At 36.4% G+C, this 14,498-nt stretch overlaps 1 protein-coding gene across 1 annotated transcript; it reads left to right on the top strand.

The window, feature by feature from the left end:
- The first annotated feature begins 3,138 nt into the window (after positions 1-3,138).
- LOC104415320 (cysteine-rich receptor-like protein kinase 25) lies at positions 3,139-14,410 on the top strand. The gene is made up of 5 exons (XM_018861567.2): positions 3,139-4,293; positions 12,228-12,365; positions 13,486-13,607; positions 13,758-13,968; positions 14,178-14,410. Exons 1-5 carry the CDS (start codon positions 3,459-3,461, stop codon positions 14,408-14,410), a joined length of 1,539 nt encoding a protein of 512 aa, XP_018717112.2. The 5' UTR covers positions 3,139-3,458.
- Positions 14,411-14,498: the final 88 nt, after the last annotated feature.

The following is a 14,498-nucleotide window of genomic DNA, read 5'->3' as shown; positions in this document are numbered from 1 at the left end:
TAATTTGACTAGGCACCTTCGACATCATATAAACACCGGCAAAAGAACCTTTCAAGTGCCATAACTTGGCACAAAGGGACACTTAAGTGCCATAACTTACGAAAGGTACACTTAAATGCCACATTCGAAGAAAAACGGATCACTTAAGTGTCACTTCGGCCAAAGTCCGACCAAAACGCCGACGTGGCATTTTTCTGGCGAAGTGAGTGCAAAACGACGCCATTTTGCACGCTGATGTGGCCAAATAATGCAAGAATGGCGTCGGTTGACTTGGCCCGGCCGGGTGAGGGCTGCCGACCCTCGCCGGATCTGCGCAAGGGCTCGCGAGCCCTCACCGCCGGTCGGTCGGGGTCACCGGCCCTTTCGCGACGGCCACCGCCCCCTTTTCTTTTCTTTTCTTTTTAATTTTTTAATTTTAAAATCATTATTTTTTAATATTTTAACTAAATTTAATTATTTTTACTACATCAGCCCAAAATGATGCCGTTTTTGGCCACATCAGCATGCAAAACGGCGTCGTTTTGGACTCGCTTTGCCGGAAAAATGCCATGTATGTAATTTTATTGGATTTTGGCTAGATTGGCACTCAAGTAATCCATTTTGCTCCTATTTTGGCACTTAAGTGTACCTTTCGTAAGTTATGGCACTTAAGTGTCCATTTCTGCCAAGTTATGGCACTCTAGGAGTCCTTTCGCCTATAAACACCATTCACGTTGGAAAATCAACTCTAGTTGTTGTTGCTTGTACGATGGGTCCATCTTTTGATCTGGTCTTCCCCATGCACGCATTTGCAAAAGGCAAGTGTGGACCATCATCCTCCTGGCAAATTAGGTTCTCATATTAGTTAATATTTGTCATTATCTTGTAAAAATTTAGGTAGATTTCATTTAATAGTTAGAGATGTCCTTTATCTAGCTATCAATGTAAGTTTCCACATTTAACCCATATTTGCCTTTCATTCTAAGTACAGAGATTAAATCCAATAATGTTAGGATTTTTCAATGCAAAAATCGCTGATCTCCTTATCAATTACTAAATATTTATGGATTTATCAAAAAATAACTGAGGTCATGAGATATAAATGGGGCTTATCGATCTATTTATCTATGTAATGAAAAAAAGGGTTTAAGACTTTTGACTGGACAAAATATTAAACTATCTACATATTGCACTTGATTATGCCAATATTAATTAAATATATTATCAATTGAAAAACTTGTATATGATGGAGAAGGGCGAAAATACTAAGTTATTAACAAAATCGGTAGTCAAATACCCAACAACTCAACAAAATATTTTAAGTGGATCGAAGTCCAATTTGTCCTTGTTCGCAAATCAACTCTAAATAATTTAAAAGGTAAGTGTATTTGAAGTCTTAAAACTTATCATGAAAGTACAATTAAGTTCTAAAACTTTTAAAAAGTGTAATTAAGTCATAAAACTTGTCATGAAATTGTAATTGAGTCTTAAAACTTTCAAAAAGTGTGATCAAGTCTTGAAACTTGTCAAATTGGTCCAATAAAATCCTTCCATTGATTCCGCTTTTTTGAAAGTTGTATATTTACAATAAATTTTAGGACTTGATTGCATTTTTTGAAAATTTTAGGACTCATTTGTATTTTCATGACAAGTTTTAAGACTTCCAATATACTTGTTCCATAATTTAATATAGTAATTTCTGATGACATGGAACTCAATGTAGAGAATTCATTTTCTTCGAGCATCCTTATATACGTTAATGAAAACTTTTGTAAATATACTAAGATATTTGTAAGTATCATGAATGTCTTCCGTATCTCTCCATTTCTCTCTCTCTGACTCCAGTTTCGTCTACATCCTTATCCTTGACTTATCTATCCAAGTCTCCACATGAGATTGAGGATGAAACAGTCCAAATTCACTCAACACCATTCAGCTTTCGGTAACCCACGGCAACGTTACTAGAATTGCGTCAAATTCAATCTATGATCATCAATGTCGACACTCGTGAACAAAATTGTTCAGTACACTTAACGTGTCTATACATACATACATACATACATACATACATACATACATATATATATATATATAAATGAATTCCAACGTCAAATTCGATAACTCCCTTGTGAACACACCCGTTACGTAATGAAATATACATATATTATATTTACATATTAATTTCTTTACTAGACTTCTAGAATGGCAAATGAAGGTAAGAATAAATGGGGGAGGTAAACAGTGTTTATGGATAATATTTGTAAGAGGTGCCTTTTGAATAAATGAAAAAGTTTAGCATTGGAAACTACGATTTTTTTTTTGGTTTGGTTAGAAGGAAAGTACAATATTAAACATGCCTAATTAAAAATGCAACCAAGTTTAGTGTCCTTCTAGAGACAAAATCAAGAGAGTTAGCATATGATAGATTAATTAGGGCAATATCTTGAATAAATTAGGTGAGAGTGTTACCTAGTCAATTCCATTTTCTCTCCTAAATAAATAGGCATAACTCAAGTGAAACGTTTCGGAAGGGTTGGATTTTTCCATTCGCAGTCGCATCAAATTATGCGAATCAATTTTCAAATTTCAAAAATTATTACTATTATTATCGTAATTTTGAAGAAAAATTCAAAACTATATGCACCACCAAAATCCCTTTCATCCCATCTCCCTCAATCTCTCCATCTCTCTCCAACGACATCACTGGCATACATGTTTTGACATTTCCTCTTCGTGTCTCCACGTGGAGCCAAATCTGAACGCTAATCACGCAATTGACTTTGGTCCACGACCGCACACCGGTTTGTCTTGAACTGTCAAAAAGCCCACTTCACCGAGCTAAAAACTGGATAATGTAACAGCCTTTCACGATTTTAGATATCAATTCATACGTTCTAGAACTCCTAAATATGTCGTGAGGAGTAATACTTCAAATTTAAAATGTTCAAAACTCATGAGCTCATTTTTATATGCGATGGTGACTCTTTGTATTAATTTAAGAGCATGATAGTGGAATATGATTCATACTTTTCTTCGTAAAAAGACATAGGGTCCTGCTCTATTGTGAGCGAGCAGGGGTTCGAGGCCGTCTTGACAGAGGTAGTAGAGGGCTGACGCTAGAGGATTTTTAAAGTTTGGGATCTATATTTTGTTGGTTGTTTGGGTTTGGGCTTATAAATAGTTACTGAGTATATATAATTTCTTTCTTTTATAATTGAGAGTTGTAGTGGAAGATATAGTCTCAGTTTAAAGGTGAATCATGATAAATCTTGTGTCTTGATTTCTCTCACACTTACTCTCTATTTCATTGTGCTTAATCCTAACACATGAAAATGACAGCTCTATGGACTTGGTACTGTTCATGCTGCAGTTACTTATCCTAAGAATTGATGTTCATCAAAATTGATTCTCCTTCTTCCTACGATCTTCTGCCCGTTCTCCTGCCGCAAGCCCAATCAATCCACCAACTCTAGCAAATCATGAATTCTTGCTACACCATCTGCCTCTCCCTCTCCCTCTCCCTCTCCCTCTCTTCCTCCTCCTTCTTCTTCGTCTTCGTCCAGAATTTCGGTACTGCAGCTGCCGCCTCTTATCTCAATTTTTTTTGCCCACGCAATAGTCTCTTCACTCCCAACTCCACTTACGAGTCCAAACTCAACACCCTCCTCTCTTCCCTCTCCTCTGCCGCCACCAACAGCACCTACGGCTTTGCCAACGCCACCGCCGGCCAGACCCCTCCCGACCGAGCCTATGGGCTCTTTCTCTGCCGCGGCGATGTCAGCAACTCCACGTGCAACGAATGCGTGGCCACTGCAAAACAGCGTATCCTCCGAAGATGCCCGAACCAGCGACTCTCCGTGATCTGGTATGACGAGTGCATGTTGCGGCACGACAACAGCTCCTTCTTCTCGGCCATGGATCTGAGGCCTGCTCTCATGGTGCAACACTCTGGGAACATCACCGATCCAACAGCGTTGGCGCAAGTCCTGGCAAAGACCTTGGATAAAATCGCCACAAGGGCTTCCAACGGCACGGGGAAGAAATTCGCAGTCGAGGAGGTGATTATGACGAGCTTGCGGAGGCTGTACACCCTCGCGCAGTGCACGCCGGACTTGACGGCGTTGGACTGCAACTCGTGCCTTCGGGCGATGATCTCGAACCTCCCCAAGGGAAGGAAAGGTGGGAGGAGCTTCACTTTGAGCTGCAGCGTCAGGTTCGAGGAGTACCCATTTTATAACGCCCCGGCGCCACCCCCCTCCTATCTTCCGCCTTCTCCTGCTCCCACTTCTGCCGCTCCCGAGATCAGACCTAAAGGTAAGTGTTTGATTTTATTATTTGTCTTCCTCTATACAAGAAATATCTGATCCATTTAATTTTATGGTAAACTGGTTATTCTACTTAATAGTTTAAATTCTCAGATTCAACTTTTTTTTAACAAAAATAATATGAGAAGTGCTGTCAATGGTCGATACATATCTGTGATAAATCAAGTTTTGGGATGTATTCTAGGGGCTTTCCTGAGTTTCATTCTCCTTCACTGTCCTCTTAATTTGATCGGTGATGTAAATTTTGAATAAATTCTGCTTTTGACATATTTACCTATTGTAAATTTTGTGGCTCGCACATTTTCTGGTCTTAGTGTAGTCTGGTCCTTTAAAAAAAATAAAAAAAATTAAGTGATGAGTTACGCGTAGAGATGTCAAAATGGATTGATGGCCTGTTTTTTAACTGATTTTTGATGAAGTGGGTCACTGTAAATCATTGTGATGTATTCAAGGTCTGGTGAAGTTTCAAGGTTGAAGACGAATTGATTTGTCAGCTTGGTTGTTGCCAGTGTTCTCTTCAACCATATGCAGTGTTTTAACGAATAGCTATTAATTTTGGTTGGATTCGATGATGGTGTTAGGGCCTGCATGGTAACATTTATGTTCCTCTCGATTTCTGTTCTTTTGTTCTTTGGAACAAAAAAAAGAACAAAAATCCGTTTGATAATGCCAACTTGTTTTTCTATTTCTATTTTTAGAAGAGTTTCTAAGAAAAATAACAGGTTGATAACGACACAAATTTCTACTCTAAAAATAGAAATTTGTTTGATAACGACACCAAATTTTTTTCTTTTTGAATGGCGGTGGACCGGCGGCCGGCGACCGGCGATCGGCGGCGGCCGGCGGCGGCCGGCGACCGGCGGCGACGATCGGCGATCGGCGGTGGCGACAGCCGGTGAGCGATGGTGACGAACCGGTAGCAGCAGCGACGACCGGCGGCTGGCGACCGACGACGATGGCGGGGGACAACCGACGGATGGTAGTCGGCGACGGACGAAGGACCAGTTGACGAACGATGAGAAGAATTTTTATTTCTCATTTCTATTCTAGAAATAGAGAAGTAGAAAATTTCTACTTTTGATTTCGATTACAAACCTAATTCGGAACAAGAATCTATTACAGAAATAGAAAAATGGAATAGGTTTATCAAACAGATTTCTATTCCAGAAACAAATCTGGAATAGAAAAATTATTTATGGAACAGAAATTACAGTTTGTCATGCACCCCTTAAAAGTAGCCCGGGAATAGATTTGGAGCAGAAATGAGAAACAAAAAAAAAGTTACTTCTTTCGAAGCCCCTGCGAAAGCGAGAGGCTGGCGTTGTGTGGTGACTTAAGCATGGCGTCGGGGTGGTGGTTTCCCCGCTAACGACACCTGGGGGTTTACGTGGCGGCTGTCAGCCAAAGCGGTTCCTCCAGCACCAAAAAAAAAAAAAAAAAAAGTTACTTCTTGTTCCCAAGAACAATTTCTAGAAATAAGTCAATTTTATTTTTTATTTTTCTTTTGTTTTTTTTTTGGTAAAGTTTATTTTTCTTTTGTTCTTCTCTCTTGTCGCGCCCACTTCCAACCGCCGGAGCCACCGCCGGCTGTCACCGGTCGTCGGCCACCGACCGTTACCGTTGCCGTCGCTGCCGCCGCCGCCACCGCCCACCACTGCCGCAGCTGCACAACCGCCGATTGTCACCGCCGACCGTCACTGCACAGCCCATTGGCCACCACCGATGGGTTGTGCGGTGGCGTCGGTGATGGCGTCGGCGGTCGGCGATCATGCGGCGGCAACTCCGGCGACTAGTGGGCTGTGTGGCGGCGGCGGTCGGTAGTCGGCGATCGTGAACAAGAATAAAAAACGAATAAATATAAAAAGCAATTATTTTGTACCAAACGTATTTCTATTCTTTTTCTATTTCAAAAGTAGAACTTTTGTGTAGTTACCAAATACCTTATTTTACTCAGAAATTATTCCCCGGAATAAAAATAGAAAAGAATTATTTTTGAAAAGAAACCATTCCCCAGCCAAGAAGTATTACCATACACACCCTTAATGTGCTTTCAATGTCAGTATTGTTGATATGCCTGTTACCGGGATTTGTTCTCCATGAATTGCTTTTGGTTTCCTTATTCTACCCGAGGCTGTGTTATTAGGGATGGCCTCCACTACAAACCCAACCCGATAAAATGCTCAATCGAGCCGGCAATCCCACTTATTTTGACCAAACTTTTGTTCCCCCTGTCTAAATAAGTAATATATTGGACAAAAAAAGAAAGTAATATCAATTACTATGATTTATCTTTCTGATAATGTTTGGGTGTTGTGTTTGACAAGCTTGATGCTTGTGACACTTGGATGAACTTTTCGAGCAGGCCTACTGTGTACGGCTCAAAGGCACACAACCATGAAAATTATATTTTGAAAATAATCGTAATTACGAGACATAATAGTAATTATGCTTACTTTGACCGTGCGAACTTTTTTTCTTAAATTTTCCACTCTTATAATCAATCAAAACATGAAGTCTTGCTTCGCCATCTCTCCTTTCTTCTTCCTTGATTTTCTCAGCGTTTATACTCAAATATCGCTCTCCGACAAAAAAATAAATCAAATATCACTCTTATTGGTTTTCGTATTTGCGCAATTTTATTCGATTTAGTCACTTTTCTACTGTGGATTTCCTTCAAATTTAAACTTATTGCTAGTTAAAGAATAAAAACTACCCTCTTCTCCATTATTGCTCTTATAGCAACCTACTCATTCTTCCTCACTTTTACCTCAACAACTCCTTTTTGTGGTGCATTTTTGATTTATAGTTTGACTTGTATAAAAAAAATATCAAGTCTCTATTTAATATATAAAATATTAATTATTTTATTTTTTCTATTGATGATATACTATTATACATAGCATATAAAAAGAGGAATATCCCGGAATATAATAATAGTAACATCGAAACATCTTGTTATTCTTTTCGTGAACACTTCATCAATGTTAATTTTTGTCAATCTAAAATGACTAAAATTTAATTGTCATTTTAAATACTTTTTTCTTATTTTAGCAATGGTCTAATTTAATTAAACTTCATCTTTTAAATATTTGCATTAAGAAATGTAATTGTGAATTTATTTTGGCAATTCTCTAGTGAGAGCTTTTTTTGTATTTCATCTAATCATCTCGTTATATGTGTATACAAGACAATCGAAGAGAAAGAATTTATTGGTGATTTGCCTGACATAAGCAAAAATGTATGAACATTTTACTGTATTAAAAAAAGTTGTTCATGTTCAATTTTTTTATAATACCCACTTATCAAAAATTAAAAGCCGAAATATGTAATATGAACCTAAAATTTATTTGATAATGCATGATAATACCGACTTTATGTTTCCCAGAAAGAAATTGAAAAAAAATTGAAAAAAGAAGGAATATGAATATATTTGGGGTGTACCAATTGAGGTTAAAGAGCAATTTTATCTGTTTAGTGAAATTAGGGTGGATTCAGTAGTATAGGGGTTGGAAATAATCACACCCCTCTAGAAATTATCCTTAAATATTGGAACAATCATTTAGAATACATTATTAATTTTTGCCATAATTCACAGTTTGCTAAATTGATTTGCCGGGGAACATATGCCTAAAGGCCATTTATTGAAACTAGTCTATCCTTTCATTATTCCATGGCAATGTTTTGATGAGAGAAGCAAACAAATGAATCAAAACTCAGTGTGATAGCTGAAAGACCAATAATTAACCCTACCAAGAAATTCTTTGATTATCTTGACTGCAAGCAAATGAAAAGAAATGAAAAATTAGAGACAGTCAGCCAAACACACTTTATATAAGTAGAATTAATGACCTTTTCTTTAGAGGCATTAAACCGCGAAAGACTCTATATGAGTAGAATTTTGATTCTACAAGGGGGTATGAAGAGGAACAGCTTATCGAACTTGAAAAACCGACATGAGTTTTTAAGGCAAATTTAAGGTTCCAAGAGTTGGAAAACTGGTGAACATAGATTTATTTGTAATTACGCATGCGGTGGTACTTACCATGTGCCTTGACATAGTTTCGAGATTATTATTGATAAGAACATGTTCTCTATTGTGAAATAATGCACTCGTTTTTTTTCTTAGGAGTTATTTTGAACTTGTTTCTTGCTAGATTTAGGTGTATGGACAATGGGGGCCTCTGTGAACAAAGATAGAGTTGATCGACCATGGCCCTATTGTCGTGATGGAGGCAGAGCTAAGTAGGCCTAGAGTTTTTTTTTTTTTTTTTGGTTGGTAAGCGGGGCTAGAGTTGGCTCTGCCTTTTTCAAACCAACCAATATTGACGAGAGATTTATCATGGATGGCTAGAGGGAGGGAGGGAGTAAATTAAATTATGTCTCGAATTTAAATCAGTAGATCGATAGTTCGAAAGGATGTTTTGAGTTTGAACATGATGGTCATACTAAAAATATGTAACAAGTTTGAGTCCATGAAGAAAACTTAGTGCAAGAAGGTTATCCTAGGTTAAAATAAGTTTCCTAGTTTGAGTAGGTTCTCTATGCTGGATCCAATTGTTTTCTATACATAAGAAGTGGGTTTTTTTCTTGTGAAAAGTATCCAAGATTTTGGTAAATTACACTTAGAGCCAATCAAAGAGGAGCTCTTAGTTTTCCGACTAATAAATATGGTGGTAAGATTTGCGAGTTTTTTTTTTTTTTGTGAGATTGAAAGATTGTTTCACCAGAAATTGTGAGAGTTAAGCACTGTCTGAATTATTGGGTATGATTGGTGACTGAAAAACGCTTAGTGTTTGAGTGGCTAGAGTGTGGTTGTAGTGTTTGAGTGACTAGAGTGTGATTGTAATCTCCATTGTATGCTAGACTTATAGTCGAATACTATGCTGCTCTCCTTGTAGAATTTGTCCTATTGACCAAATTATGTAAATTTGGTGTTCAATTTATTCTCTTATTTGTTTACTTTATTGGTAAATTACTTGTTTTTTGCAACAATTGGTATCTGAGTCAAGATTGACTAGGGTAAAGTGAATCAATGGCAATAGGAAAAGGAAAAGTGAAAATCAACAAATTTAATGGAAATGATTTTGGTTTCTAAAAGGTGCAGATTGAGAAGTATTTATACCAAAGGAATCTGCACTTACCCTTATCTAGGAAAAAGCTTGAGTCTATTAAGGAAGTTAATTAAACAATGCTGGCTAAATAGGCGTTAGGTGTTATTTGATTCACATTGGCTGGGAATGCCATGTTTAATATTGTGAAAGACAATAGACCACTCTGAGACTGATGAATGCATCATCCAGCATGTATGAGAAACCCTCTACAATCGAGAAGGTCTACTAGATGCAATGTTACTCTCACTCAAAGATGGGTGAATATGTGTTAGTTGTGAAGCATATCAATAAATTCAATGTGATCATTAGTCAATTGTTAAGTTATTCAATGAATTCAATGTGGTTATTAGTCAATTTAGTTTGGTTGAGATTGACTTTGATGATGAGCTATGTGCATTGATTATATTATCCTCAATACCTGATAATTGGGATTCTATAATTATTGTTGTCAATAATTCCTTTAGGTTAAGAAGCTTGATGGTTTATGAGATTGATAATTTGATTTTAAGTGAAGACCCATGCAAAAGAAAATCTTGTGAACTTGTGCCTCCTGTTTTAGTAAGTGCAAGTGGGGGAAGAAATAGTGCACGTGTTAGCAAGGGTAACACGAATTTGAACATACATAGTTAGTGTAGGATTGGTGGTGCTGTTTGTTGAAAATGTGTCAAGAGGGGATACCTTAAAAGATACTACCTTAAGTTATAAAATGAAAAGAGTGAGAGATTTAGGGTTGAGTTTTTTAATGATATTATTGCAACTGTTGATAATGTCTCTAATTGGGATGATTTTGTCTTATCTATCACTAAAGATTCATCATTTCACAAATCGATTATGGATATTGATTGTTAGTTTCATGCTACACCAAATGGAAATTGGTTTATCACTTATCAATGCATAGAAAATGGTAAATTGTAATTAGGAAATAATGTTGAGGGTGATGTTGGCAATATTACAATTAGAATGCATGAATGTATCATGAGGATATTGATTGGAGTGAGGCATGTTTTAGAATTGAAGAAAAACCTAATTTCCTTGGATGCTCTGAATTCGGTTGTATGTTAGTGTACTTTAGAAAATGGAGTTCTGAAGTTGCTCTTAGTGCATTTGTGATAGTTAGGCCTATATGAGCCTCGAGGTATGACATCATCGCAAAGATGTCTTATGCATATGTATTTTCTTTTGGGTCAAAGTTTGATCAATTTGATTGAAAGTTTAAATTGTGTCATATACGTTTAAGGCACATTAGCGAGAGAAGCATGAAGGTTTTGAGTAAAAAGAATCTGCTTTGTTGAATGTTGTCAAGAAATTAAATGTATGCAGGTGTTATGACTTGAGTAAATAGTGGAAAGTGTTGTTCAATATAATTATAAGAAAACCACCTAGATTATAGAGTTAATTCGCTTGAATGTTTACAAGGTGTTGCGGCTTCATTTTATCAAGAGCACAAGATTAATGCTAACAATTATGGGTAGACTACTTGAGGAAGACCTAGGTGTTTATGCTAAGGAACAAACTTGATACTATTATCAGGATTAGGCAATTGAGAGATTTGAAAGAATAGAAGATGGTATAATAATTAAATATGTGCTAACTAAAAGTAGCATGGAATTCTATTAGGAGCTTTTAAACAAATTCCACAACGAAAGGTCATAGTGAGATACTGCACTTCTGCTAGTGAACCACAACAAGTTACAGAGTTGATGAACAGAACGTTACTAGAGATAACTTATAAAATGTTATCTAGTGTTGGTATAATTAGGAAATTCTTGGCGAATGCGCTCAGTATAGGAAGTACTTGGTGAATGGATACCTATCATTTGCGATTCGATGTTGCACGCCCGAGAAAGTGTGGTCAAGTCACATTGCTAATTATTTTGTTCTTATGATATTTTGTTGCCCACATTATGTTCTAGTATTAATAATAAGCTCGATGGGAGAGTAAGAAAATGCATATTCCTAAGTTATACACAAAGTGCATGGAGCTATCGATTGTGGTGCCCTAAATTAAATGCATTTGCTATCAGTAAAGGATTAACATTCGACGGGTAACAAAAATACTTATGCGGGAGAGATCATGGTAATGTTTATAAGGATTTGGAGATGTTCAGCTCAATGTGGGATTGCAATCAAAAACTCCCAAAAGTAGTACGTACTAGCGTAATAATCAACACATATTATGCTTGTAATGAGGTGAAGCTTGAGAGTTAATTGTTACTGTAGCTGAGTTAGACAAGGTGCATGTTCAATCTCCTAACATATATTGATGAAATAATTGTTTTGCTTTATCTATGATATAGATGGTTATGTCTACAGATCATTATGGATTAGTTAAAGTACAATCAACTCTAATAAAGTCCATGACTATGGCAAAATTCGTATTCCTATTTTGAGTAGGTCTCATATGGTGAATCCAATTCTTTTCATGCATAAGAAGTGGGTCTTCTTTTTAAAGAGTATTTAAGATGTAGGCTTCTTTATGAATTACACTCTATAGCATTCCAAGAGGAGTTATTAGTGTTGAAGCAAATATATGTAATTTCCCTTATAACTTATATGCTCTAGAATCCTACTATATATTGGGGCAATTTTTCCATTATTTTAACTTGATACTTGATATTAATACTGATATTGGGGAAATTACATTTTACAATACCCTAGTTTTTCCCCTTCCGAATTTCGAAATGATGTTACACGTAAAAATTCTTCTCTAATATCTTCTCTTTTATATTTCACATTCCTAAAAACGCTTTGATCTAAAAATCTTTTAGTTTATTTTGTCAATTGTCTCATACTCGTGATGGCACGTGTGCAGGAAAAAGCAATAAATTTACTGTGATAATCATTGCCGTTACTATACCTCTTGGAAGTGTCATGGTACTTCTTTCTCTCATTTGTTGCGTTCTTCGAAGAAAAGGAAAGAAGATGTTTGAAGTCATCAAAGGAAAAAATGGTAAATTGACTATTTGCCTTTATTTTCTCATAAACTATCTATGTTATATAAATTGAGCATATTATGAAACTTCTTTATTTTTTGTGGGGACTATGATTATTAATCATACAAATCAAGAGTCCGTTTAATATAAATGTAGCATATGTAATGGAAAAATCAACAACAATATTTGATAATAGAAAGATCCGGTTCTTCATGTTCTTTCAACCTTCAAAACTATACTTGACTCCATAAGCATGTATAATGCCATCAAGAGAAGGAGCAGTATGGACATGTAACAATTCATTTCTGGCCTTCTAGATGAAAAAGATGCAGTGATTCCACAAAAGTTTCATCAAGGACCTATGAAAATCTCTCCCTTTCATAGCCTGGCGCATCAGGATGATTCAAACTCCCAAACACCAATATCTCTAGGAAGAAAACAAAGCTGAAGGGCACTCTTCCAGCCTTGCTAAGAGAAATTGCATCCAAAGAACATATGGGATCTAATCTCAGTACTTTCAAGACAAAAGAAGAGAGTTTGGCCTTAAGGAGAATATTATTTGTCAATTGCTTAATATATATATATATATATATATATATATATATATATATATATAGGCAACTTATCTTGTATAGCCAACTAAAATACAAATCCACCTAAGGTCAAAGCCAAATATTGTGCCTCAATCCCTGACAATCTCCCAAGCTAAAGTAGAGGAAAGAATGTAATTCGAAGTAGCAAAGAGAAGACTAGAGTCATGCCAGAGTGATATAGTTTTACCATTACAAACCACATAATAAGGCATTAAAATACTCCTAATCTTTAATGATTCTCTCCAAGCATAGGTAGCATTTGCACCGCAAATAACAAACCTAAAACTGCCCTCAGTATAAAGAAGTTATCATGATACAAGATTCATCTCATTACTTTGTTTCTTGTAGTATTAATGAATTTTGTTTTACTTCATGACCTATCAAGAGAGGAAAGATTGCTTTAGGGTAGGGGAACACAACCATGCCAGTCTAATTTGGTGCCTTCATTGTGATAATGTCCCCAAGCACTAGCATCCCAATAAATGCTACTAAGAGCCATTGTTGATGTAGTGTGATAATTAAATTGAGTTGCTGAGTAATATAGGTGCAAAGGAGCTTACTGCTGTGGAGTCATTGCAATTTGACTTGGCTACAATACAAGCTGCGACAAATTATTTCTCTCATGAAAACAAGTTGGGGGAAGGTGGATTTGGTGAAGTTTTCCAGGTATTTATGACATATCTATTAGAAACAATCAAGAATGCTTTACATGTGAATTGAACGTAATGATGTCAAAGAAAAAGAAACACTTGAAGCTTTTTTATGTTGGTTTTTAAGTTGTTATGAGGAATTAACAATACATGCAAAACACTTTAGGGTAGACTTCCCAATGGACAACAAGTTGCAGTGAAGAGGCTATCTCAAAGGTCAAAACAGGGTGATGGAGAATTTAAGAATGAAATTCTATTAGTTGCAAAGCTCCAACACATAAACCTTGTACGATTGCTTGGATTTTGCTTGGAGGGAGAGGAAAAGCTACTAGTCTACGAGTTTGTGCCAAATAAAAGCCTTGATTACTTCTTATTTGGTATGTTGCAATTTAACCTTCTTTTTTGCACCATGTACAACTTGAAATTAAGAGGTTTAGTTCTTTCAACTGACTATACCTTTTCCTGTAAGCTACATTAGATGCATGAGAATAATTATATTTTAGTATCATGTGATCAACTTCACCTTGAGTTTTTAAAGAGATTCCTCATGCTAGCACATTAATGAATTTGGGGTACAACGATGCAGATCCCCAAAAAAGGAGACAATTGGATTGGCCATTACGTTATAAAATAATATTTGGGATCGCTCGAGGAATGCTCTATCTACATGAAGATTCTCGTCTCCGAATTATCCATCGTGACCTAAAATGTAGCAATATCTTGTTAGACAGTGAAATCAACCCAAAGATTTCAGATTTTGGCATGGCAAGGATTTTCGGGGTCAATCAAACTCAGGCTAGCACAAATAAATTCTATTAGTTTTTGAATAGATGACTTTGTAATTGGATGCCGGACTTGCTCATTTGATCTATTTATGGATGCTCACCGATCTGCATCTGAATATGCT

This window comes from Eucalyptus grandis, chromosome 8 (assembly GCF_016545825.1).
Source record: "Eucalyptus grandis isolate ANBG69807.140 chromosome 8, ASM1654582v1, whole genome shotgun sequence".
Lineage (NCBI taxonomy): Eukaryota > Viridiplantae > Streptophyta > Magnoliopsida > Myrtales > Myrtaceae > Eucalyptus > Eucalyptus grandis.
The sequence above is the reverse complement of the archived record's forward strand: the minus strand, read 5'-3'. Positions and strand labels throughout refer to the sequence as shown.

Coding starts and splice junctions, on each gene's coding strand:
- LOC104415320 (XM_018861567.2), top strand. CDS start 3,459: ATGAATTCTTGCTACACCATCTGCCTCTCCCTCTCCCTCTCCCTCTCC. Junction 13,608..13,757: donor GATTTGGTGAAGTTTTCCAG/GTATTTATGACA, acceptor AAAACACTTTAG/GGTAGACTTCCCAATGGACA. Junction 13,969..14,177: donor CCTTGATTACTTCTTATTTG/GTATGTTGCAAT, acceptor ACAACGATGCAG/ATCCCCAAAAAAGGAGACAA.